The sequence below is a fragment of the Eleutherodactylus coqui genome, chromosome 13 (genome assembly GCF_035609145.1).
Source record: "Eleutherodactylus coqui strain aEleCoq1 chromosome 13, aEleCoq1.hap1, whole genome shotgun sequence".
NCBI classification, from domain to species: domain Eukaryota; kingdom Metazoa; phylum Chordata; class Amphibia; order Anura; family Eleutherodactylidae; genus Eleutherodactylus; species Eleutherodactylus coqui.
The window spans coordinates 104,991,852-105,019,374 of NC_089849.1; the positions used below are offsets into that span (position 1 = coordinate 104,991,852).

Genomic DNA, 27,523 nt, shown 5'->3' on the forward strand with positions numbered 1-27,523 from the left:
GTGCACTGAGTAGCCATGTCTGTGTCCCTATATATTAGGACAAGTACTAAGGGTGCACTGTGTAGTCATGTCTGTGTCCTTATATATTAGGACAAGTACTAAGGGTGCACTGTGTAGTCATGTCTGTGTCCTTATATATTAGGACAAGTACTAAGGGTGCACTGAGTAGCCATGTCTGGGTCCGCGATGTATTAGGACAAGTACTAATGGAGCACTGTGTAGTCATGTCTGGGTCCCTTTATATATGAGTTACCCTCATTCTTCCAATAGGTGGGAGTCCTGGAAGAGGAACTTCGATTTATTATTGCTTATACTTATTATATACCATAAATGTTTCAGATGGGAATATGCTTGCGGCCCTTGGAAGTGTTTCAGTATAGTAATGTGGCCCTCAAACCAGAAAAAGTTGTGCACCCCTGCTCTGAACTGTTCTATTGATAACATTGCCTGTATTCTGTTGACATCTCATGGCCAACTTTAGTATTGCAGTTCCTACAGTACAGAATTCAATCCTTTAAAGTCCCTGAATTCCTGTAACTGTGTTCTTGATCAAGCAAAAAATTTGAAGAGCTTAGCTCTAATTTTTCTGGACTGCATTTGTAGTCTACAATGTAAACATACCCAAATTGGGCTTACCCAAGACCTGGCACATAGGTGCCCCTGAACTCCAATAATGTGCATTTAATTTGTCTCACTTGTCCGCGAACTACCATGGCTTTATCTTAGCAGTGTTTTGAACTTTGATCTAGTCTAACTAAGAATGCTCCATTATAGCTATGCCCAGTCGTTTCCATAAATTGAGTGGCGAGCCCTATAACCCATCCAGCCATACCTTGCTGGCTCTCTTCAAGACCCCCACTCAGCCTCTCTGTCTTGGCAGCTTTTCCTCTCCGACCCTTTCTCAACATGATTCAGACTTTCCTTCTTCAGCACTTCCAGTGAATTTTGACCAGACAACCCTGCTTGAGAGTAGTAAATCATTATTCCATACGGACCTATCGAAAGCAGTCGCAGAAATTGAACAATAAATTAGTGATTTGGACACCAGATTTTGCGACGTGGAAGATATGCTAGACAAGGTAATTGATGCCCTAGAAAAAAGTAATGCACGCCTTAAGGGCACTGATAAATGAATAGAACAACTTGAACTCCAATTGCAGTAGGCTGATAACCAGTCCGGTAGAGCTCATCTCTGCATATGTGGCCTTCCTGAAACTTTCACAGCTTTGAAGGAAACTGTCTGGGCTTGAACTCACGACCTCCTGTACTCCAGTCGGAGGTTCTCCCCAGGATTCACCCCATTTTCCATGTGTCCTTATTAAAACAATTTCAGGAAAACACCTTCATCGGAAGACATCAACCGCCTCCCCCTCCTGTTAAGGTTCAAGGCTAAGATGAATTTATGGTGGAGTAGATCCTTGACTGCAGACGACATCGAGGAAGATTACAATACCTCGTATAGTGGCAGGGATACAGGCCAGAGGAAAACTCCTGGGAACCAGACCAAAATGTGCATGCCCCAAAACTCACAAGAGAGTTCCACAAAAGATATTCGGAGAAACCAGCACTTGGGATGTCCAGAGGCCTCCTATACTCCAGTCAGTGGCTCTCCCGAGTAAGCTATCTAGCTTGCTGGACAGGCTTCCCTGCATAACCTTGCCTATCTCCTGCTCCTAGTGCCCTATTGGCCTCTCCCTGTTCCATGATTGCACCTCCTATAAAAGCCTGGCCCTGCCACTCCCTCAGTGCATGATTATTCTGCTCCCCAGCATTAATTGACCAAGCTCTACTTCTGCCTGCTCCTCTGCTGTTGCGACAAGACCTCCTGATACCGTCTTCTGGCTTTCCATCTGACTACGATACTTGTGTCATCAATCTGTACTGCAAACCGAGACCTCCCATTGCTGACCGCTGGCTTCCCACCTGACTACGTTAGCCGCCTCATCCATCTGTACTGCAAACCAAGACCACCCGTTGCTGACCCCTGGCTTCCCACCTGACTACGTTGCCCGCCTCATCTATCTGTACTGCAAACCGTGACCTACCGTTGCTGACACCTGGCTCGTCCTCGACTACTCTTCAAACTTGTGACTATTACACCTGAGGCTCCAACCCAGTGCCTGAAACCACTACAAAAACAGCAAACAGCACATAATATTTTCCAAGCACTTCTACCACAGGCTGACCATACACTGTTTCATATTGATTGCATACACTGAGCCCTGGGTAAAACCCGAAGCCCACATATTTTACATTACATCATACTCAAGTTGCATTACCCTGAGGCCAGAGACCGGCGCGTGGATTTCAGCCTCTATTCCAGGCATGACCAATGCAGTTCAATTATTTGCTCACCTTGCCTTGGTCACTCTGATAAGTCATAGGAGCCCATCACATTGTTGCTGTTCGGTACCGATGAGAATATCTCTTCTACCTATCCTGTCAGCTAAATAATAAAATCTACACTATCAGGTCACTATCTGGAGGGTACAACATGCTTAGAAGGGAGGGGATCCAAATAGATGCCCCATCCCAGAGCCCTCTGTCTCGTTTGGACCACAGTGTGATGCAGAAGATCGGCAGCAGCTCATCCTGCTAACCCAACTGACCCAGCTCCATCCGTTCCTGGTTAATAACCCATGACAATCATTCCCGATGTGTTTTCCAAGAGCGCAGGACCATTACTTACCATAAGCAATAATTGTTCAGTTACTTATTACCTGAGTTGTTGATCCTCCTATTATTTAGGTGAAGTCCTCTGATCGTCATCCACTTACGGCCAGATCGCAGTCAGAGTACCATGTTGTCTCAACGTTGCCAACTTTTCTGGGTTTTGGAGTGGTTTACTCTATATATGCCAATCTTCCCAGTTTTATTAGTTACTTTGTCTGGTTTTTACCCCCAGCTGGTTACACAGTTTGCTTTTCCTGTTTTTTGATCCCTAGCGCTATGATTATGCTTCTTGTGTTCCTTCCCAGCATGTACATGGCTTTGTGGGTCCTTGCCTTGTCAGCGTCTCTGATACACGAGAACTATACGTAAGGTGTTATCTCACAGCGTCAGGGGGTTTAACTTCCCAACGAAGTGGAAAAAAACGTATATTTAATACTTTAGACTTAAGCCTGACATTATTTGCACTCAGTAATCCCATTTTACAGAGAGGTCCCGTCCTCCATATTTTCGCAGCTAGTGCTCCGCAGTTTACCATCCCACTTTTTAATCTAAGAAGTCACTATATTGCTTAAAAATTTCTTACGCTTCAGATTGCTGAGGTGATCCGGGACCCACATGGCCGATATCTTTTCTTTTAGGTTCCTTATATGACTGACCTGTATGCATTGTCAATTCCTACTTCCCAAATAACAACCCTATATCATTGTTTCATTATATGACTAAATTTTTAGAGTCTCTTCAATTCCAGCGACTAATATAGTGTGGAGACTTTAATTTCACCCTTAACGATCACCAGCCATTATAACGGATACCTGAGATCTGTTACCATGCGACTGTTGCTGGTCCTCCCGGGGTGGCGGTGTGCGGGGTCCCACGGTCGGGGCGCATCCCCTGTGAGTGCAGCCACCGTGCACAAGCTCCCTTTTGTTGCGTTCTGTTGGGGGTTGGCTGTCTCCCTCTCTCTGCCCGTGAGCGGAGGCTTTTGTTTAAAGGTCGGGCAGAGACTTGCAATCACTGCCAGTTATTGGTTTTCCTCAGTGTGCAAGCTAGTCTGCCTCTGTTGGTCTCCTGCTTCTGTCAGCTTGTCTGCTATACTTTGCTATTATCTGCCAAGTTTTTCTATCTGCCTCAGTTCTGCTTAGTATTGTTCGTGTTGGTTATTTACATCTGCCTTTTCTGTCGGTATTCTACACCCTTTCCATCCAGGTATGCCAGCGTACCTTTTCCGGTCCCTAGTGAGAGTAGGGACCGCTGCCCAGTTGCCCGCCTGGGCTTAGCCAAGAGTGGAGGCAAGCAGGCAGGGACAGGTGTTGTGGGTGAGATCTAGGGCACCCGGGCTGGCGTATCAAGGGTAATATACCATAACAAGATCTCTTTGATAAATTATGGTCTTTCCTGGATATCTACTGTACATTCTACAACTTTTACTTATCAGTCTCATTAATCCCTGCATACATACTAAGTATCCTCTTGTCTCTATGGTTCTTGCTTGCTTGGCTGTTCGTGTTTTGCCTGGATGGAACTGCTGATTGTTACTTACATAACACATGTTTACTACTGCAATAGTTTTATTTCCCCAAAAATAAGACCCTGTCGCGTATTAATTTTTGCCCCTAAAGAGGTACAGGATCCTATTTTTGGGGGGTGGGGTCTTATACTCACCTTGTAGGCAGCATCCAGGTCCCCCCCCCGCTGGTCTCCGGTGCTGTGGCAGGCTTACATGCAGCCCTCAACACTGAAGGAGCATCTTTTGCTGGTACCCCGCCTCCAGCAAGCGAGTGCTCTGATTGGTTCATGAGCGCTTCCTCGTCACAGGCAATCACAGCCATTCATTGAATGACATGTTCTATTTTCTTTTGCATGACCGGAATGTACGCACAAAATATAGAATTGTGAACAAACCCATTGATATCAATGGGTTGATTCTCTGCACATTGCGTGCGCAAATGTTGCCCATGCAAATATGCCTGTGTGAAGTTGGCCTTCATCCTCCTGGATCTGAACGCTCACGTACACTTGTATCTATTTCACTTAGTTATGTTCTCCAATGTGTTCTTGTTCCTTCATTCTGGGCCGGCCTGCCCCCTCTGTCCTCCCAGTTCGGACCTCAGGTGTTACTGGGCTTTGCTTCTTGTCTAATCTAATCCCTTGGACAATGTGCAGGCACTGGTTGTAGTCCTGCCTTTCATTAATGGTTCTGTTCTACATCCAGTCCTCTTTAGTCAATACTGGTCAGTTTTCATGTGAGTGATCTCCACCACCTAGTGTCAATGGCTGAGGTTTGATTGGCAGTAGAGACTGCCTCCATGATAAAGATTGACTCGTAGTGGACTCAAAAACTAATGGGAACAGATGTAGGTGAATGGAGGAGAAAAACAAACAGTGCAGGAGTCAGTTAAGGAGCAGGCTGTGAAGCTATACGGACAGTTTTACGTCTCAAAGGACATGAAGCGATCCTCTTTAATAGCTAAATAACATCACGATAAAGTAAATAAGGCCACTATACCATAATTGAATAATACCGCCATATATTGCCAAATACTACCTTACTGTTGTGAATTAAGAAGAAAAGTATAGAAAGAACAACACTACCATAGAGTTGGTCTGCAAAGTGACAACACATTGAGGAGTGGACAAATACATCACTTATCAGACGCAGTGAAAGTTCACAGCTGATCAGACTTAGTCAAATGTCACTTAAACTACAATTAAATTCAGTTTTTGTCACTGTAGGGTTCAGAACTAAAATATAACTTTTATTAAATCTTTATAAAAAAGAACTTGATGAACAAGTCTCAAATAGGACACACATATAGCTAAAAGAGAGTACTCTTTAAACAAAATTCCCAGAGATGACGGAATAGCCGTATTTCGGGATAGAGAATTTAAAGCTATACAGCTTTAAAAGGAGTAGACCATAGAAGGTTCAAAACAATCAGTGATTTGCTACAGAATTATGTAGTGTAGCTATAACCTTTTACTCAAAGGGTCAAACTAGCTAGTACGTTCAGAAGTTTCTCAGAACACCAACAACCTCGAGAAGTCTCCGTAGCCCTCTAAACGAGGGGTTAACTCGGTGATTGGGTTCAGAATTTTTGGAACTTCACACGTTACCCCAGCCTAGTTTAGTGCACAGAGGTATACATAAATCCCTCTAAATTGCACTCCAATAGAGACTTCAGGGTAATCTCAGCAGAAAAGAGAAGATCCACTCCTCCCAGATCTAGTCCACTATATATAGATAACTTCCCATGTGGCTATATCTGATGGAGAATAGACCATTGATAACTTAGAAAAAATTCCAAAATTGATTACTTCCAATCCAAAATAAGGAGAGGAAAGATAATCCATCAATTATATGGAATAGTCTTAGGACGTCACTTCTTAAGAAAAATTACGCGGTTCGACGCGTTTCTGCTACAGTTAGAGTAGCGTCATCAGGAACCAAATTCCATATCTGGACGTCAAAAAGTCAGTAAACAACGTCCTTAAACTGCTCGACAAAAATTAGATTGTAGCGGAAGTTGTAAAGGTAAAGGAGAGGTAGACGATGCTAGCATTCAAAGGGTTAAATATCCCCCAGAGATTCCCCCCTAGAAAGCAATAAGAACGAGAGAAGGTAGCAGCACCAGCCTCTGTGGTAGGCTGGCGGCTAATGACCCTTAGTGTGTCTCAACAGGGTTTAAGTAGTGGATAACTCCTCCCTTGATTCAGGGGTGTGTCGTCATATAGCCTATTAAAATAGAGTGCCTTGTAGCTCCACCTAATCTGACATCATTCACCTGTCACTTTTTTTTTTTTTTTTTTTTTTTTTTTTCTTTTTCTATCTCCTATCTTTATTGAATTCACCTGTCACATTTAACTGGTTGTTGTACTGATCCATATTAATGCTGTGGGGTAGCTGGTCAGTTTTGGAAGTATTCCACAGACTGTCCAGGGACTTGTTTATGATGCACCTCCTTGTTGTGATCCTGTTGAAAGCGTGCCGTTGTTATGGGGGCTCGGCTCCGCGTGCAGCGCTACCACGGTCCCATGTGATCAAACGTGGTGACGTAGGACGCTGAAAGGGTGCATAGGGAGAATTGTCATCCCCTCACCGTGCGCGCGCCCACGTGATCAAGCGCGATGACGTGGAGTGCTAGAAGAATGTACTGGGAGAACTTTGAAAAGTTATAGTTTCCCTGTGCGCGCGATCACGTTTCTTCTCTGACTACAGGACCGAACCTGGTAGGAGAGTAAATCACAGGGAGGTGTAAATATCAACCCCTTACATCAACATGGCTTATGTTGTACTTATACTCCGATCATAAGACCGGTCCTGTTGGTGAAAATGATGAATGAGCCGTGTCTGTAACCTCCCCTAATGGTCACATGATCATGGCCGAGGATATGACTGGTGGTGTCCTATAATGCTGTTGTGTAGTGCCCAAATAGACAGCGCCGAGGTGGATCGTCCACTCAGTGCCCCTATTGGTAATTTGGTACCAGAGTGTCCCCAACGGTACACATAGGTAAGTATATCTTTAATAGTATATGATCATAAGACTTCAAAGTTGGGCAAGCTTGTAGATAAACAGCTATCATATAATGTATTGCCACCTAGTCCGGGTGCCGACATAGTGGAAGACTATATCCACCCCTGTATGTTTTTAAATATACAGGTAACAGGGTTGGATTTTTTATTGATATCAACATGATGATGGGCATAGAATCATGTTCCACCATCAAATCTAATACGCTTGTGGTCAGAATAAATGTCCAGGGTTTATTAGATACATATAGGCAGATAAAGTCAATTTATGATGTTAACATCTGGTGCAATATTAGGCATACTCTATTAAGGCTGTATTCATATGACGCTTATAGGAGGAGGGTGTATTGATAACACCTCATATCCTCTTAATAAATATCCGAAAAGAGAACAAAGTGGACTAGATTACTAGAATGTATTGCTCAACTCAGGAAAGAAATATGACAGAGTTTAGTCCCAGTTCATATAAAGCATGCAAAAGAAAGGGTTTCATTCAGGCCCTTTGGTTGTATGCAGTCCATACGATAGGTCCATTGTGACTCCTTTTGAAGGAGCCTCTTGTCAAGGTCACCTCTCCTCCCATAGCTCCTGATGGATTCTACCCCCTGAAACATTAGTAGGTCAGGGTTACCTCCATGGTGTTCTCGCATGTGGTTTGCTACAGGTGTTTTGTCGCCTCGTCGTATATTCCCAAGGTGGGCAAGAATTCGTCGCCTGAATTCTTGCCTCGTCTTCCCTATATAGTTCTTCTTACAGGGGCATGTTGCCATATACACTAAATGGGAAGAGCGACAGTTGAAAAACTCTCTTAGCGTGTACATCTTACCAGTAAAGGCACTCTTGATGGTGTCTCCCTTAAGGATATTTCGACACGCTAAGCAGTCAGAACACGGGAAAGTACCCATGGGTCTCGATATAGTCAGCCAGTTACCAGATTGTGGTGTCTTCAAGTGGCTCTTGACTACTCTATCCTTGATGTTACGACCCCGTCTGAAGGTTAGGAGCGGATTTGGAGGTAATATAGTTTTAAGGTCCGGGTCTTCTTGGAGAATCCCCCAATATTTGGAAAGGATGTTGCGCATATAGGGAACTCCATTGTCAAAAGTGGATATGATACGTAATTGACTATCTGGGTTCTTAATTTTAGGGACTAGCAGTTCTGGTCTGCTTTGTTGTTTAGAGAAATGATATGCTTTCTCTATGGATTTAGTGGGATAACCTCTGTCTGAGAATCTGTTTTTCAACTCCGTGCTTTTATCTTCAAAGTCCTTAGAATCTGAGCAGTTTCTCCTAAGGCGCAAAAACTGCCCTTTAGGTATCCCATTTTTCAGGGAATAGGGGTGGGCACTATCCCAGGCAAGCAGGCTATTGGAAGCGGTTGGTTTCCTGAAGAGAGAGGATTGTAGGTAGCCATCGTTAGTTTTGCTGATACAAACATCCAAGAAAGAAATAGAGTTCTCTTGGATCTCCATGGTAAGTTTGAGGTTGATTGAGTTGTCATTCAAAACATCAACAAACTCCATGAATGACTCCTTGGTTCCAGTGTATAGGATCAGGATGTCATCAATAAATCTCAACCAAAGTGGGATGTTATCTGTCCACTTGGTGTGCTCTTCTGTGAAGACCATCTGTGTCTCCCACCAGCCCAGGAACAGATTTGCGTACGAAGGGGCACAGGGACTCCCCATCGCGGTGCCCCTGAGCTGGTGGAACAGATGGCCTTCGAACAGGAAGTAATTTTTAGTGAGCACGAAGATCAGGAGATTTTCAACGAACTGGTTGTGATGTATGTATGCCGTTCCTCTCTGCTTCAGGAAGTGTCCAACCGCTTTAATCCCTATATCATGGGGGATAGAACTATACAATCCTTCTACATCTAAACTTGCCAATAGGGTACCGGGTTCAACATGAATTCCATCTATCAACCGTAATACGTCCGTAGTGTCACGGACGTATGATGGAAGCGCCGTGACAAATGGACGCAATATACGGTCTATGTAGATTCCTGCATTCTGTGTGAGATTCTCCACCCCAGAAACTATGGGTCTGCCCTTTAGGGGGTCCAGGCCCTTATGGACCTTGGGCAGACTGTAAAAGGTGGAGATCCTGGGATGAGCTGGCAGGAGAAAATCATGTTCAGAGGAATTAATACAACCCCAAGCCTTGGCCTGTTGCAAGATTTTTCTGAGATCAGTTAGAAATGTATCGGTTGGATCCGATGTTAATTTACGGTAAGTATCCCGGTCTTCCAGAATTCGTTTGCACATTGTGATATATTGGGATCTGTCTAAAGCAACGATGTTACCCCCTTTGTCTGATGGTTTGATTATGAGGGTTTCATTTTTTTCAATTAGTTCCAGAGCTCTTAATTCATCAGGTGTAAGATTGTTTTTGATTCTCTGTGGAACTTCAATGTCCCTTATCTCATTGAAGACAATTTTCTCAAAAATGTCAATGTGCGTGGAGGTGTTAGCTGGTGGATTTTTTGAGCTCTTATTTTTAAGCTCGGTGAACGGGCCATCTCCTTCTTTTCTAGTATTTTCTCTCTCAAGGGCTTCAAGAGCTTCCAGACCAGGTAAGTCATCAGAGTCCAAACCCAATTCTTTCAATTTTCCCCTATTTTGCACGGCGAAAAACTTCTTCCATCTAATTTTGCGAAGAAATAACGCGATGTCCTTCGTCCAGGCAAATCTGTCAAATCTGCATGCTGGGACGAAGGACAAACTATTAAATTCAGTGACTTAGAGGTGATGTAATCTTTAGTTGTAGTTTTACACTTTTCTATGTATTCTCCATCTGGCACAGACCACCATGGCGTCTTCTTCCAGTTACAATTCACCTCTGCTGAGTTTTTCACACAGACATCCGTGACTCTTTGTTTTTCCAGCACATCCTTATCTGTTATAGGAACACAAATTCCCTGCCCTGAATTCTCCTTTAACCACCTAACAGCTTTGCTTCAATGATGCCCAGGCTAGGAGAGAATGAGCTTACAGTTCAGGCTGAGCACCATTTAGGTGGGGAGTAAGGCCCTGTTTTAACAGTTGCACCTCTAAGGCCTCATGTCCACGGGCAAAAAAAGAATTAAAATCCGCAGCGGATTTTAACACTTCTCCTGCCCGCGGATCCGCACCCCATAGGGATTCATTGACCACCCGCGGGTAGATAAATACCCGCGGATGGTCAATAAAAGTGATTTTTTTTAAAATGGAGCATGAAAAAATCTCAACCATGCTCCATTTTCGTGCAGGTCTCCCGTGGGGACGGCTCCCGCAGGCTTCTATTGAAGCCTATGAAAGCCGTCCGGATCCGCGGGAGACCAAAATCGGAATTTACTCACCTGCTCCGGATCTTCCCTTCGCCGCGGCTTCATCTTCTCTCCGTCGCAGACGGTTCTTTTTTCTTCGGGCTGGCGCATGCGCGGGGCAAGCAACCGACGTGCCCTGCGCATCCGCCGGGCCGAAGAAAGAAGATCCGGCCGCGACGCAGAGAAGATAACGCCGCGGCGAAGGGAAGATCCGGAGCGGGCGAGAGGTAAGTTTATTCTTATTTTTATGCCTCATGTCCGCGGGGCAGGAGGGACCCGCTACAGATTCTCCATGGAGAATCCGTAGCGGGCCTGATTTTCCCCGTGGACATGAGGCCTAAGAGTGTCGGCTTTTGGGGTTTTTTTTATCAGATCATTTTTATTGAAATTATATTTTTGAATACAATTACCCCTTAATTTCATGACATTTACACATGCATAAGTATAATATACATAGAGCATCTAACTCCACCCAAACAGTACAATCAATCATAATTATACCCATTCCCAACTAAAAAAATATTTAGTCACATACAAAAAAAAGTAAAAAAAGAACAAAATAAAAAAAACCTACTCTTCTCCACCTTCTCACCGCTCTCCTTCACCCCCTCCAAATCCTGTCAGCTTTTCTACAATACCTCAATGCAACCTGCACTATGAAATAAACTATCTATTATATATTTATATCTATCTTCCCCAAATTTCCCTTTAATTAAGTCAAACAGCCTCTTTTCTTATGTATCTCCCTTTCCAAGAATACAACCTTTTTTCCTCCTTCTGTCGGTGAGGGGGCGCAGGCTGCGTCCAACGGGCAGTAATCAGCTTCCGTGCCTGATACAATGCTCTCTGAATGCCCAGAAGAGCTTGCCCATCTACAATACCCAGTATACACGTTCTAGAATTAATGAAAAATATATATCTTGTCCATATTGGACTTCTCTCTAGTACCCTATCCCAAAATTCATTTGAATGCATTAAATCTACACCATCCATGTAACATTATGGACAGTCTGAGTTTAACCTAATATCCATGTTAAACAGCTTTAATGGAGTCTGAAAAACTCTATGCACTAAATACAATTCTGACACTTGTTGAGATACATAGAGATTAGAGATGAGCGAACCTACTCGTTTCGAGTAATTACTCGATCGAGCACCGCGATTTTCGAGTACTTCAGTACTCGGGTGAAAAGATTCGGGGGTCACCGGGGGGTGGGGGGAGGCGTGGCGGCGCAGGGGGGTAGCAGCGGGGAACAGGGTATATAAATAAGATATTACACCTTTGTAGTTCCAGAACACCCAAGAAAATACACCAAGGGTGTTTTACTGTAAGGCTAGGCCCGCAGCGGATTCCAGCTGTGAGCCCGGCCGTGATCCTGCATACAGCCACGTATGGCGGCGAAATTGTACTGCACATGACGTGGGTTCTCGCAGCCCATATGCAATGTAATTGCGTATGGGCTGCGGTATATCTACAACCATAGAGAACAATGGATTCTATTTCGCGGATATCCGCAGTAAAATAGAACATGCTGCGTTCTATTTTCTGCGAGCGGATTACACAATTTAGACATGCTAATGTGAGCGGAACTGCATGATCCAATGCATTTGATTGAACCGCGTATTACCGCGGAATCCACTATTCAAATCCGGTTGTGTGAGAGCAGCCTTACACAGATACTGACCGGGCCTGAGCAGCAAACGTGTGTCGTAACTGAAGGAACTGTAAAAATAACTATGAGGACCATCAGAAAGCTCTCTAAACTGTTCAAAACTATTAAAAAGTCTTCTAGAATGTTCCAAAAAGATTACCCCTCTCCACTCCCATGATGAAAAACCCTTCAACTTAAAAAACAGACAATTTAGGGTTCCTCTAGAGGGGGGTAAATCCATCTAGTTGCAAAATCTGCTTAAATTTATTCCAGAATTTATTAATGTAATAGTTAGATAGAATCCCTTTTTTGTTCCTTTCATCCCTCTCTCACAGTTATAGGGGGGCTTCAACCAGTCATTTTAGAAACCAATTTGTCATTTAACCCCACCCCACGTATTTTTCTCCACCCTTTCAGTTGTTGCACTTGAGACTCCCTGATAACAACAACCTACATGAACGCAACCCAAAAAGAAATAAGCTCATAAGTGGGCTTGGGAGCTTTTGACCAAAATACATAAGCTCACAAGCCCACTCTAACAAGTGAGTCCCTACTCTATCTGCTAACCTACAGACACAGGAGAATACAACATAGAACATAAAACTCACCAGGTGTCTGCACACCTACAAACACAGAACAAGACATTGTTCACACCTAACGTCTAAACACCTGTAAGCAGAGACTGAACAAGTCACTGCTCCAATCAGCAAATAGCCACAAGGGAATCCCACCAGGAACCTCATGCATGCAATTTACACCGAAACGGAACATGCATGAGTCCAAGCACCAGGGTTCTGAGAAATGAATGGATAATTGGCAAAATGACCAGCACCCTCTAGTGAGAGGGGTTGGTATTTATGTGCACAAGACCAATGATGATTGGCTGGTGGGAGAACTCCACACCATCAGCCAGCCAAACCAACCACAGCTGAAGCATTGTGCTCCTGGAAACCCACAGAACCCGAGGTCCCAGGAACACAACGTGACAAACCTATGCCACAAATTTCTCACCGAAACCCATCCTATGAAGAACAGCCCACAAATAATTCCACTTGACATTGTCAAAAGCTTTGGCAGTGTCGAGTAAAAAACAACCCTGCCCCCACAAACTGAAAAAGCCTTAAGATTCAGATATAACCTCCTTAAATTAATAGCAGTTGGTTTGTCTGGCACGAAGACAGACCGATCCTCATGTATAAAATGAGTCATCACTAAAAATAATCTATTCGCAAGTACCTTCGCCAAGATTTTAACATCAGCGGTCAACAAAATATCGGACAAAAGAAACCGGGAAGAGAAAGAATATTTTCCTGGTTTAGGAATTAAAACAATCCTAGCATCTGTTATTGATGGTGGAAGTATACCTTCATGAAATGACGCATTAAACACCGTCAATAAATGTGGCAGAAGCTTATCCTGGTAGCACTTAAACATTTAATCTGGAAGACCATCCAACCCGGGCGACTTTTTATTAGGAAGTGCTGCTGTTGCACCCCTTAACTCATTCAGTGTCAAAGGAGCCTCTAATATCACCCTCTGATCATCAGTCAAAGTTTGCAAATGCACCCGAACCAAATATTCAGAAAGATCTTCACAGGCCACACTTAACCCTTTCCAATCCACTGTCTGACGTCTGAAGACATTACAATTTAAGGCTGTACAGCTCCAATGTTGGAAGACATTCGTCGGGGTTCTCTTACTGTATATTGCCAGCCACTCTGCTGTCGGAGCCTATCCAACGTGTCATCTCATACAGTATTAGCGGCGTTGTATAATGGCAGAAAAAGAGTAAGCCCCCTAGGAAAACCAGATACTAATTGAATTTGAAAGGGTTAAAATAGAGAAAAAAAATAGTGTCCAAAATGTCATCCTCTCTTAGAATCAATGAATTATCCTTCTCAATGCTGCAACAGAAGTTGCACATTATGTGAACTAGAATAACAAGAGTATTCTGGAGCTTCTGGATCTCTCAACTTGCACAGATCACATGAACCTAATTCTATTAATAAATGTAGTTGGAGAAGGAGCAGCCACTAAGCTGGACCAGGGAGAATCTATTGATCTCGTATATCTGGACTTCTCTAAAGCCTTTGACACCGTGCCACATAATAGGCTAATATACAAAATGAGACAGCTTGGACTGGGCAAAAACGTGTGTAAGTGGGTTAAAAATTGGCTCAGAGATAGAAAGCAGAGGGTGGTAATAAATGGTTCATACTCTGCTTGGACCACAGTCGCTAGCGGGGTGCCACAGGGTTCAGTATTAGGCCCCACTCTGTTCAACATTTATCAATGACCTGATAGAGGGGCTGCACAGCAAAATATCAATATTTGCAGATGACACAAAATTATACAATATAATTAATGCAACGGAGGACAATGTGCGGCTACAAACTGACCTGGATAAGCTTGGGGGCTTGGGCAGAAAAATGGCAAATGAAGTTCAATGTTGAAAAATGTAAGGTTCTGCACATGGGCAGGAGAAACGGATGTCACAAATATTCACTTAATGGTGTACCACTGGGGAAAAGTGATATGGAAAAGGATCTGGGGGTATTAGTGGATAATAGACTAAACTGGAGTAACCAATGCCAGTCAGTTGCTGCAAAGGCAAATAAAGTCTTGGGGTGCATTAAAAGAGGTATAGGGGTGAGGGACGAGAACATTATCCTGCCACTATATAAGGAACTTGTCAGGCCTCACATGGAATACTGCGTACAGTTCTGGTCACCGGTGCTCAGGAAAGATGTCACAGTGCTTGAGGGGATTCAAAAGAAGAGCAACTAAACTAATACATGGAATGACGGGACTGGAATACCCAGAGAGGCTATCCAAATTGGGATTATTTACATTAGAAAAAAGACGGCTAAGGGGTGATCAAATAACTAGGTATAAATACATGAGGGGACAATACAAGGATCTCTCCCATGATCTGTTTACACCCAGGACCACGACGGTAACAAGAGGGCATCCGCTACGATAAGAGGAAAGTAGGTTTCATCACCAACATAGAAGGGGATTCTTTACTGTAAGAGCAGTTAGACTGTGGAACTCTCTGCCGGAGGAAGTGGTGATGGCAAAATCCATAGAGGAGTATAAAAGGGGACTTGATGTCTTTCTGGAGAGGAAGGACATTATAGGATATAAATCTTAGGTTAATTGTCAATCCGGGTATACAGGCAGGTAGGAACTATTAGGGGTTGATCCAGGCAACAGTCTGATTGCCATTAGGGAGTCGGGAAGGAATTTTTTCCCCAAAAGGGCTAATTGGCTTCTGCTCTTGGGGTTTTTTTTGCCTTCCTCTGGATCAACACAGGAGGATAGACAGGCTGGACTAGATGGACAATGTCTTCATTCAGCCTTACATACTATGTTACTATAGGGATCCAGACAATTATTAACCCCTTAAGGACACGGCCCTTTTTTACCCATTTTCCATTTTTCCTTCCAACATTTAAAAAATCATAACTCTTTTATTTATGCATCGATGTAGCTGTCTGAGGGCTTCTTTTTTGGTGGGAAAAGTTGTATTTTTCAGTGGTATTATGCAATGAACCATATAATGCACTACACTGATGCCTTCACCGTGTACCAGTCACTACACTGATGCATTCACCATGTACTAGTCACTACACTGATGCCTTCACCCTGTACCAGTCACTATACTGATGCCTCCAACCTGTACCAGACACTACACTGATGCCTTCACCATGTACTAGTCACTACACTGATGCCTTCACCCTGTACCAGTCACTACACTGATGCCTTCACCCTGTACCAGTCACTACACTGATGCCTTCACCCTGTACCAGTCACTACACTGATGCCTTCACCCTGTACCAGTCACTACACTGATGCCTTCACCCTGTACCAGTCACTACACTGATGCCTTCACCCTGTACCAGTCACTACACTGATGCCTTCACCCTGTACCAGTCACTACACTGATGCCTTCACCCTGTACCAGTCACTACACTGATGCCTTCACCCTGTACCAGTCACTACACTGATGCCTTCACCCTGTACCAGTCACTACACTGATGCCTTCACCCTGTACCAGTCACTACACTGATGCCTTCACCCTGAGCTAGTTACTATACTGATGCCTCCAACCTGTACCAGACACTACACTGATGCATTCACCATGTACTAGTCACTACACTGATGCCTTCACCATGTACCAGTCACTACACTCATGTTCTCTTGTTCGCTTCTTGTTCGTCGTTCGGTTTCTGCATGCAGAAAACTGAACAACAGATTGGCCGGTATAAACAGACTTTTGAACTACTGCCTGGTTATTGTGAATGGAGGCGGGTGGGCTGGAACATTTCCCGGCCTACTTTGCATCTATTCCCTATTGATGCTATTTCCTATGTAAAAGCACTGGAACGATTGCTGAGACAACCTGTCGGGCATCTGTGCCCAACACGTTGTCTTGTGTAAAAGGGCCCTTAGACTACTCCCGTCTTTAAGAGTTTTTCTGGGTTGCACCAGTTCTCTGGGTTGCGCTACACTAGGCAATCAATTTAATACCCGATGTCCATAGTTTAAATCGTGCCCTAAAAATACATCTTTTTAGGAAGGCCTACTATAGTGGCCCAGAGTTAACCGAGCCACTCCATAAGTATGAATATGTTTGTCTTGTGCAATGGTATTGGCAGTGTCTTCAATGTGTTCGCATTTTTGATGTGTATTGCACCCCTGCAGCACTGAATAGGTTAATGTTTGGGTTAGGTCTGGAAAATGTATCTTGTTGTGTATCACGTGATCATGTTTGATATATGTGTTTGCAAGGTGTAATGCAAGGGAGTCTAAGGGAGAGTGCAGAGGGAGTTAACCAGAGGCAGTCTAGAGAAGAGTCTGCAAGTTGGTTGGAGCCTGGGAAAGTGAGAGCATTGTAGTGAGTAGGAGAAACTGTGCCTCATCCTACGAGGTTCCCCAGGATGGAAGAGGCTGAGCGGTGGCTGGATGTGTGCCCTGGACCCTATTCACCCAGGCCTTCTTGCTATTAATTTGGAGGACTGAAAGAGTGAGAAGAGCTGCCATGCAGTGCTGAGTGCTACATCCAAAATGTGAGTGTTGACCGGTAGAGAGCTGGAGAGAGAAAAAGAGTGGCCTGAAACAGAACCCCACAGATAACTGGGACTGTGGACTCGTCTGTCATCCTGTGAATCCTCCCTGTCACACCACTATTGTGTGTACAACTGTGTCCTGCTGGCGTATGTAAAGTTTTGGACTGTAATCTTTATTTGGAGTAAACGAGCTCTAATGACCATTCCCGGTTTTACTCAAAGTTATCCCTGTGTGCGGACTACTTATTTCCAACTATTGGATTCACCGCACAGGATGGAACGGTGGCGTCACGAGTGACGCGGACTTAAGGAAAACCACAAACTAGGCTTCCCTGTGAAACTCCCCCAGTAGTAACTTAGCTATCCCCAGGGGAGGAAAGGGTAGAGCCCCGTGGCAAGGCCTCAATCTACCCCACTAACTCCTCGGCTGTGGGCCCGCTCTTTGGATGCTGCAGGACGGAGCTTGTGGCGTCACAAACAGGATGATTCCTCCGCATCATATTCCCTAATCTAACTCTACTCCATTTATTGTACATTGATTCTATATTCCCTTTTGGAAACCTGACACCCTTCAACCCTACTGAGTCCCCCACACCACATACACCCTAATGCACTTCTTATTTGTATATACGCAGATATTTGCTGGTGACCGTCTCATACAGATCTACATATACTACTCTATTTGTATAAAGATGGCTGACCATTGTAGAGAACAAACTCTGCAATCTCTTGTGTCACTCCTATTTCCTCACAGATTGTAAGCTCTTGTGAGCAGGACCCTCACCCCTGTTGTTCACATAGTCTATCAGTTTTATACTGTATGTAACGTCTGATTGTGGCTCCGTTCCCTCTGACTTGTAAAGCGCAGCAGAATATGTTGGCCCTATAAAAATATAGATTATTACTATTATATCCTTGGCATCAGACACTGAGGCCAGAGATTCGTGCAGCAATCACATACAGTGCAGCACATGATTCGGCTAATCGGAAGGAAAAAGGACTGTAGCGAAGTGAAAGATACCAGTATATTATAGAATATTTGTATAGCCTAAGGTCTGATTCACACAAGCGTATGAGCATTTGCACACGCATTTGGGCCATGTTTTTGCACATCAGGTGTTGCATATTTGTGTGCACAACAGTGTTTTCTGCTGTATTTTCTGTGCATACATGTTATGCACAATGACACGCTCATAAAAACATGATTATGGGTGATAATGATATAGGTAACAATGATATAGGTGTTAATGATGATGATATAGGTGATAATTATATGGGCAACAATGATGTAGGTGTTAATGATGACAATGATGATATGGGTGATTATAATATGGGTAATGATGACATGGGTGATAATAATGGCAAGGATGATTATATGCGTGATAATGATATGGGTAACAATGATATGGGTGATAATGATGATGATAATGATATGGGTGATTATAATATGGGTAATGATGACATGGGTGATAATAATGGCAAGGATGATTATATGCGTGATAATGATATGGGTAACAATGATATGGGTGATAATAATGACGATTAAAATATGGGTGATGATGATGTTAGATTTGCTATGGTCCTAATAATGATGATCTCTACTGGCTCTTCTCATTTCAGGGTGTAACGAGCTGCTGAAGGGCATCCTCCGGGTTAACAGGAAGTCCCCACAGTACTCGCCCCACTATGTTGGCTACTACTATCAGGTAATTCATGTGAAAGAGCATGGAAGGGTTCAGAAGTAGTACTGTGCAGTGACCATACATATAGGAGAAGTAATAGTGTGCAGTGGCCATACATACCGGAGTAGTAGTACTGTGCAGTGGCCATACATACCGGAGTAGTAGTACTGTGCAGTGGCCATACATACCGGAGTAGTAGTACTGTGCAGTGGCCATACATACCGGAGTAGTAGTACTGTGCAGTGGCCATACATACCGGAGTAGTAGTACTATGCAGTGGCCATACATACCGGATTAGTAGTACTGTGCAGTGGCCATACATACAGGAGAAGTAGTACTGTGCAGTAGTCCTATATACCTGAGAAGTAGTACTGTGCAATGGCCATATATACCGCAGAAGTAGTACTGTGCAGTGGCCATACATACAGGATAAATAGTACTGTGCAGTGGCCATACATACCAGAGTAGTAGTACTGTGCAGTGGCCATACATACCGGAGTAGTAGTACTGTGCAGTGGCCATACATACCGGAGTAGTAGTACTGTGCAGTGGCCATACATACCGGAGTAGTAGTACTGTGCAGTGGCCATACATACCGGAGTAGTAGTACTGTGCAGTGGCCATACATACCGGAGTAGTAGTACTGTGCAGTGGCCATACATACCGGAGTAGTAGTACTATGCAGTGGCCATACATACCGGATTAGTAGTACTGTGCAGTGACCATACATATAGGAGAAGTAATAGTGTGCAGTGGCCATACATACCGGAGTAGTAATACTGTGCAGTGGCCATACATACCGGAGTAGTAGTACTGTGCAGTGGCCATACATACCGGAGTAGTAGTACTGTGCAGGGGCCATACATACCGGAGTAGTAGTACTGTGCAGTGGCCATACATACCGGAGTAGTAGTACTGTGCAGTGGCCATACATACCGGAGTAGTAGTACTATGCAGTGGCCATACATACCGGATTAGTAGTACTGTGCAGTGGCCATACATACCGGAAAAGTAGTACTGTGCAGTGGCCATACATACAGGAGAAGTAGTACTGTGCAGTGGTCCTATATACCTGAGAAGTAGTACTGTGCAATGGCCATATATACCGCAGAAGTAGTACTGTGCAGTGGCCATACATACAGGAGAAGTAGTACTGTGCAGTGGCCATACATACAGGAGAAGTAGTACTGCGCAGTGGCATAGATATGGGAGAAGTAGTGCTGTGCAGCGGCTATACTTACAGGAGAAGTAGTACTGTGCAGTGGCAATACATACGGGAGAAATAGTACTGAGCAGTGGCTATAGATACGGGAGAAGTAGTACTGTGCAGTGGCCATACATACAGGAGAAGTAGTACTGTGCAGTGGTCCTATATACCTGAGAAGTAGTACTGTGCAATGGCCATATATACCGCAGAAGTAGTACTGTGCAGTGGCCATACATACAGAAGAAGTAGTACTGTGCAGTGGCCATACATACAGGAGAAGTAGTACTGCGCAGTGGCATAGATATGGGAGAAGTAGTGCTGTGCAGCGGCTATACTTACAGGAGAAGTAGTACTGTGCAGTGGAAATACATACGGGAGAAATAGTACTGAGCAGTGGCTATAGATACGGGAGAAGTAGTACTGTGCAGTGGCCATACATACAGGAGAAGTAGTACTGTGCAGTGGCCATACATACGGGAGAAGTAGTACTGTGCAGTAGCCATACATAACAGAGAAGTAGTACTGTGCAGTGGCCATACATACAGGAGAACTAGTACTGTGCAGTGGCCATAGATATGGAAGAAGTAGTACTGTGCAGTGACCATACATACAGGAGAAGTAGTACTGTGCAGTGGCCATATATACAGGAGTAGTAGTACTGTGTAGTGGCCATACATACAGGAGGAGTAGTACTGTGTAGTGGCCATATATACAGGAGGAGTAGTACTGTGTAGTGGCCATACATACAGGAGAAGTAGTACTGTGCAGTGGCCATATATACAGGAGTAGTAGTACTGTGTAGTGGCCATGCATACAGGAGAAGTAGTACTGTGCAGTGGCCATATATACAGGAGTAGTAGTACTGTGTAGTGGCCATACATACAGGAGGAGTAGTACTGTTTAGTGGCCATACATACAGGAGGAGTAGTACTGTGTAGTGGCCATACATACAGGAGGAGTAGTACTGTGTAGTGGCCATACATACAGGAGAAGTAGTACTGTGCAGTGGCAATACATACGGGAGAAGTAGTACTGTGCAGTGGCTATACATACAGGAGAAGTAGCACTGTGGAGTGGCCATACGTACAGGAGAAGTAGTACTGTGGAGTGGCCATACATACAGAAGAAGTAGTACTATGCAGTGGCTACAGATTTAGGAGAAGTAGTACTATGCAGTGGCTACAGATTTGGGAGAAGTAGTACTGTGCAGTGGCTATGCATACAGGAGAAGTAGTACTGTGAAGTGGCCATAAGTACAGGAGAAGTAGTGCTGTGCAGTGGCCACAATATAGGAGAAGTAGTGCTGTGCAGAGGCAATACATAGAGGAGAAGTAGTACTGTGCAGTAGCCATACATAATAGAGAAGTAGTACTGTGCAGTGGCCATACATACAGGAGATATAGTACTGTGCAGTGGCCATATATACCTGAGAAGTAGTACTGTGTAGTGGCCATACATACCTGAGAAGTAGTACTGTGCAGTGGCCATACATATGGGAGAAGTAGTACTGTGCAGTGGCCATACATACGGGAGAAGTAGTACTGTGCAGTAGCCATACATAACAGAGAAGTAGTACTGTGCAGTGGCCATACATACAGGAGATATAGCACTGTGCAGTGGCCATATATACCTGAGAAGTAGTACTGTGTAGTGGCCATACATATGGGAGAAGTAGTACTGTGCAGTGGCCATACATACGGGAGAAGTAGTACTGTGCAGTGGGCATATATCCCAGAGAAGTAGTACTGTGCAGTGGCCATACGTACAGGAGATGTAGTACTGTGCAGTGGCCATACATACAGGAGATGTAGTACTGTGCAGTGGCCATACATACAGGAGATGTAGTACTGTGCAGTGGCCATACATACGGGAAGAGTAGTACTGCGCAGTGGCCACAATATAGGAGAAGTAGTACTGTGCAGTGGCCATACATAAGAGAGAAGTAGTACTGTGCAGTGGCCATACATACCGGAGAAATAGTACTGTGCAGTTGCCATACATACGGGAGAAATAGTACTGTGCAGTGGATACAGATACGGGAGAAGTAGTACTGTGCAGTGGCTATACATACAGGAGAAGTAGTACTGTGGAGTGGCCATACGTACAGGAGAAGTAGTGCTGTGCAGTGGCCACAATATAGGAGAAGTAGTACTGTGCAGAGGCAATACATATAGGAGAAGTAGTACTGTGCAGTGGCCATACATAAGAGAGAAGTAGTACTGTGCAGTGGCCATACATACAGGAGATATAGTACTTTGCAGTGGCCATACATACGGAAGATATAGTAAGGTGCAGTGGATATACATACAGGAGATATAGTACTGTGCAGTGGCCATATATACCTGAGTAGTAGTACTGTGCAGTGGCCATACATACCTGAGAAGTAGTACTGTGCAGTGGACATACATACTGCAGAAATAGTACTGTGCAGTGGCTGTACATACAGGAGATGTAGTACTGTGCAGTCGCTATAGATACGGGAGAAGTAGTACTGTGCAGTGGCCATATATTCAGAAGAAGAAGTACTGTGCAGTGGCCATACATACCGCAGAAGTAGTACTGTGCAGTGGCCATATATACCTGAGAAGTAGTACTGTGCAGTGGCTATACATACCGGAGAAGTAGTACTGTGCAGTGGCCATACATACCGGAGAAGTAGTACTGTGCAGTGGCCATACATACCGGAGAAGTAGTACTGTGCAGTGGCCATACATACCGGAGAAGTAGTACTGTGCAGTGGCCATACATACCGGAGAAGTAGTACTGTGCAGTGGCCATACATACGGGAGAAGTAGTACTGTGCAGTGGCCATACATACGGGAGATATAGTACTGTGCAGTGGTCATACATGCAGAAGATATAGTACTGTGCAGTGGTCATACATGCAGAAGATATAGTACGGTGCAGTGGCCATACATACAGAAGATATAGTAAGGTGCAGTGGCCATACATACAGAAGATATAGTAAGGTGCAGTGGCCATACATACAGGAGAAGTAGTACTGTGCAGTGGCCATACATACAGGAGAAGTAGTACTGTGCAGTGGCCATACATACAGGAGAAGTAGTACTGTGCAGTGGCCATACATACCTGAGTAGTAGTACTGTGCAGTGGCCATACATACAGGAGATCTAGTACTGTGCAGTGGCCATACATACAGAAGATATAGTACGGTGCAGTGGCCATACATACAGAAGATATAGTAAGGTGCAGTGGCCATACATACAGGAGATATAGTACTGGGCAGTGGCCATATATACCTGAGTAATAGTACTGTGTAGTGGCCATACATACCTGAGAAGTAGAACTGTGCAGTGGCCATACATATGGGAGAAGTAGTACTGTGCAGTGGACATACATACAGAAGTAGTACTATGTGGTACTGTGCAGTGGCCATACATACCAGAGAAGTAGTACTATGCAGTGGTCATACATACCAGAGAAGTAGTACTATGCAGTGGTCATACATGCAGAAGAATTAGTACTGTGCAGTGGCTATACATACAGAAGAAATAGTACTGTGCAGTGGCCATACATAATCGCAGAAGTAGTACTGTGCAGTGGCTGTACATACAGGAGATGTATTACTGTGCAGTCGCTATAGATACGGGAGAAGTAGTACTGTGCAGTGGCCATACATACCGCAGAAGTAGTACTGTGCGGTGGCCATACATACAGAAGAAGTAGTACTGTGCAGTGGCTATACATACAGGAGATGTAGAACTGTGCAGTGGCCATACATACAGAATAAGTAGTACTGTGCAGTGGCCATACAAACAGAATAAGTAGTACTACGCAGTGGCCATACATACAGAAGAAGTATAACTGTGCAGTGGCCATACATACATAAGAAGTAGTACTGGGCAGTGGCCACACATACAGAAGAAGTTATACTGTGCAGTGGCCATACATACAGGAGATGTAGTACTGTGCAGTGGCCATACATACAGAAGAAGTAGTACTATGCAGTGGCCACAATACAGGAGAAGTAGTACTGTGCAGTGGCCACAATACAGGAGAAGTAGTACTGTGCAGTGGCTATACATAGAGGAGATGTAGTACTGTGCAGTGGCTATACATAGAGGAGATGTAGTACTGTGCAGTGGCCATACATAGAGGAGATGTAGTACTGTGCAGTGGCCATACATACAGGAGATGCAGTACTGTGCAGTGGCCATACATACAGGAGATGCAGTACTGTGCAGTGGCCATACATACAGGAGATGCAGTACTGTGCAGTGGCCATACATACAGGAGATGCAGTACTGTGCAGTGGACATACATGATATAGTAATTTCCTTAGAGTCACTCTCTCATGTTTGACTCCACACTTACTGTTTCCTGAGTCACGAGCGTGTGTCTCATGTGCAAGATTTGCCTTGCCCTATTTTTCTACGCAGAAAGCTGCCATAGCAGTCTATGGCAGGTAAAAAAGTCAAAGGGAGGGTGTGACGGTGCGGGCAGCGGAGGAAAAAAATGGCAGCTGGCCCTAATTTGGCTTTAAATAGCCATTCTATTCCACGGAAAGGGAATCACGCGTGTGAACTGGTATTTTAAGCCCAAAAATTACATTGCGCTAGCATGAGCATTTCAGCCTGTTTAGTGGCATCTTGTTCATGCGCGGATATGCTGCATTGCAGCGAGCCTTTTTCCGCACACGCTTATCTGTGAAAGCCCTAAAGAACAAGTTATATAATGTCCCAGCCAAAAATAACTGCAACCAGAGAGACAGTGGATTCACAGCACACATGTATACAGTACCAGTTACACAGGACATATAATACATATGATTAGAGTGTCAGCTCTGTGGTGTAGATCATGTATAGAGCACCAGGTATACAGGGCATATGCTACATGTGATTAGAGTGTCAGCTCTGTGGTACAGATCATGTATACAGCACCAGATATACAGGACATATGATACATGGGATAGAGTGTCAGCTCTGTGGTAAAGATCATGTATACAGCACCAGGTATATAGGACATATGATACATGTGATTAGAATGTCAGCTCTGCGGGAGACACAGCTGGTTTCAGGCACACTTAGGCCGGTTTTACACAGGTGTAAGTGCAGTTACATACGCAATGTGTGTTTCTTTTTTGCGTGCACCTGTGCGAATTTCCTGTACTTTTTGGGCAGGCATGTCGTGCATATTTGCACATGTGATAAGACACCCAGGCACGCTCCTATTGATTTCAATGGGCAATTAGGTTAGATTAGTTTAAGGCCGGAATCACACGACCGGATTCGCAGCACAAGTGCCTATTTTGCAGCACGTTCTATCTTCCTACGCATTTGTTCCGGGAAAGAGAACATATTAAACGAATTAGCCACTTCAATTTGTGGGACCCCGGCGCAGCTGTTTTTGAAAGCAATTGCGCACACAAATACGATATGCAAAAACACGACGCACGTGCGCAGGCAAATACACGCAGATTTGTATGAATCCGGCCCAATATGTGCTATGTTCGTGTGCAACATACACAGAAATACAACATACTGCGGATTTTTTTAAACAAACGAAATGCATGCGTCAAATATGCTCGTGTGACCGACCCATTAAAATCAATGGGTCCTATTCACTGTGTATTGTACGTGCAAATTTTGCTTGCCTAATATGCAGCGCAAATGCGTTCGTGAGAATAAGCCTTTAAGATGCGTTTAGACCTTAAAGACCGGATCATTCGAATTTGAACGATAATCGTGCAGTGCGAACACGGCCAGCGATTGAACGATGAATGATAATTCATTCGCTTCATTTCACGCAGCATAATAATCGTCGTCCGTTTATTCGCTGATCATTCGGTTTAATTCACAATAGTTCTCATTCGCTTATACAATCAATGTGGACGATTTAGTACCTTTAGATTGTCAGCTCTGGGGATCAGTTTCCGGGATGGTTGAGGGTTTCTTTAAGACTGAGTGAGTGGGTTAGGGAGACTGCTGTAAGGGGGAGGTTTAACCGAAACTCCTCGCCCCCTCCCTGGTGCTGACATCATGCTCGCTGGGCGGTCCTTGCACGCCTGTCACTAGGTAACGGGGGCAGGGCAGCTCAGTGTGCTCAGTGTGGTCTGGCTGTAGGATTTCAGTACAAAGAGCCTGGTGTCTGAGAACGCCCGTAGGCCCGCAGCGAATGTCGGCCCATATATCCCACAGACACCTGTATGCTGCGAGTCACCTGCGCCCCAAGGTAAGCGATGCCCGGCCCCCGACCTGTTATATTACACCCCATGAACCGATAGAACTCAGCAGGTGGGCTCCTATACACACTGGACTGCTGGCTGATACATTGTTAGTAATCACCGGATACTTGTTACATTGTATACATTGTACACCGAAATACCCGGGCTTGTCTGCAATACTGTGGACTGCAGCTGGCAGTTGGATCAATCAGCAGCGCTACATAAAGTCTCCGCGTGTCCTAACGGTCCGTGTAACGATCATCTCACAGCATTGTTGCGGCTGAGAACCCCACCGGCGATTCAGGTCCGTGTGGCTTGCTAATGAATTAAGTGTTTGCTAGCCGTTCATCGTTAATAGCTGAGTGGTATTAGGCGAGCTATGAAGCCGCGGACAACCTATGGCTAACGAACGGTTAAAGTGCTTTCTCATCTGCGATAGGGTTCTGTTTTCCTGCTCCGTTCAGGGAACAAGAAAGGGGAATCCCGTGGCCAGATGGTTCCGTCTTATGACGGAATCAAACAGCGCCGAACGGACCTCACTGACTATAAGGGGGGTCATTCGCATTCTTTCGGTATTCTGTGCCAGATCTGCGACCTCTGAATGAAGGTTCCAGCGCAGATTTGAACGCGGCCTTATCTAGTCGCAAGTGGCACAAACCTGCATTGCTGTCGTGTTGCCGCTGCATACTGCGGCTGAGACCGTATTATAAGGCTATTGTGACACGGGCGTAAGCCAAAAATTGTTAATTGCGCAAATATGCAGCACCCAGGCAAGTGTGAATACGCGCATGTGAAGCTGGTCTTATGTCAGCTTCTCATGGGCGATAGCACAACTGCGCATGCCTTAGCATAACTATTGTGAGCTATGAACGAGGCTTTTTTTTGCACATATATCGCGTACTTTATTGCGCTCTTTCTGCTCGTCAGGCATGTTTTTTTTTCGCGCTCGGCAAGCCAACATACCAATTAAAATGGTTAACTAATTGCATACGTGTTCTTTTCTCACACGCTACATAGTGCATTACACATCTTGCATATTCCATGTGTTTTTGCGCGCTCCTCGTCAAGTTCTATGGAGAACTTTGGTGCGGAAATGCGAAGAAAGAGCAAGTTTTATTTTTGTTTTGATTTTTGCGCAATCAAAAATGCGCACACAAGATACAAAATCAATGGGTTCTATTCACTGCATGTTGCGCCGGTGTTAAGCAGTCCTTA

General features: G+C 44.5%; 1 protein-coding gene across 2 annotated transcripts in view; it reads left to right on the forward strand.

Annotated features, from left to right (window-relative positions):
* RAB11FIP4 (RAB11 family interacting protein 4) overlaps window positions 1–27,523 on the forward strand; it is an 80,459-nt gene that overhangs the window by 12,015 nt on the left and 40,921 nt on the right. Inside the window, exon 3 of one of the 2 annotated variants that reach the window (XM_066587948.1) lies at window positions 18,856–18,941. In XM_066587948.1, the coding sequence (XP_066444045.1) occupies window positions 18,856–18,941 (86 nt within the window). Of the gene's footprint in view, window positions 1–18,855; window positions 18,942–26,172; window positions 26,317–27,523 lie in introns of those variants that run through there. The other variant, XM_066587949.1, reaches the window with a different exon arrangement.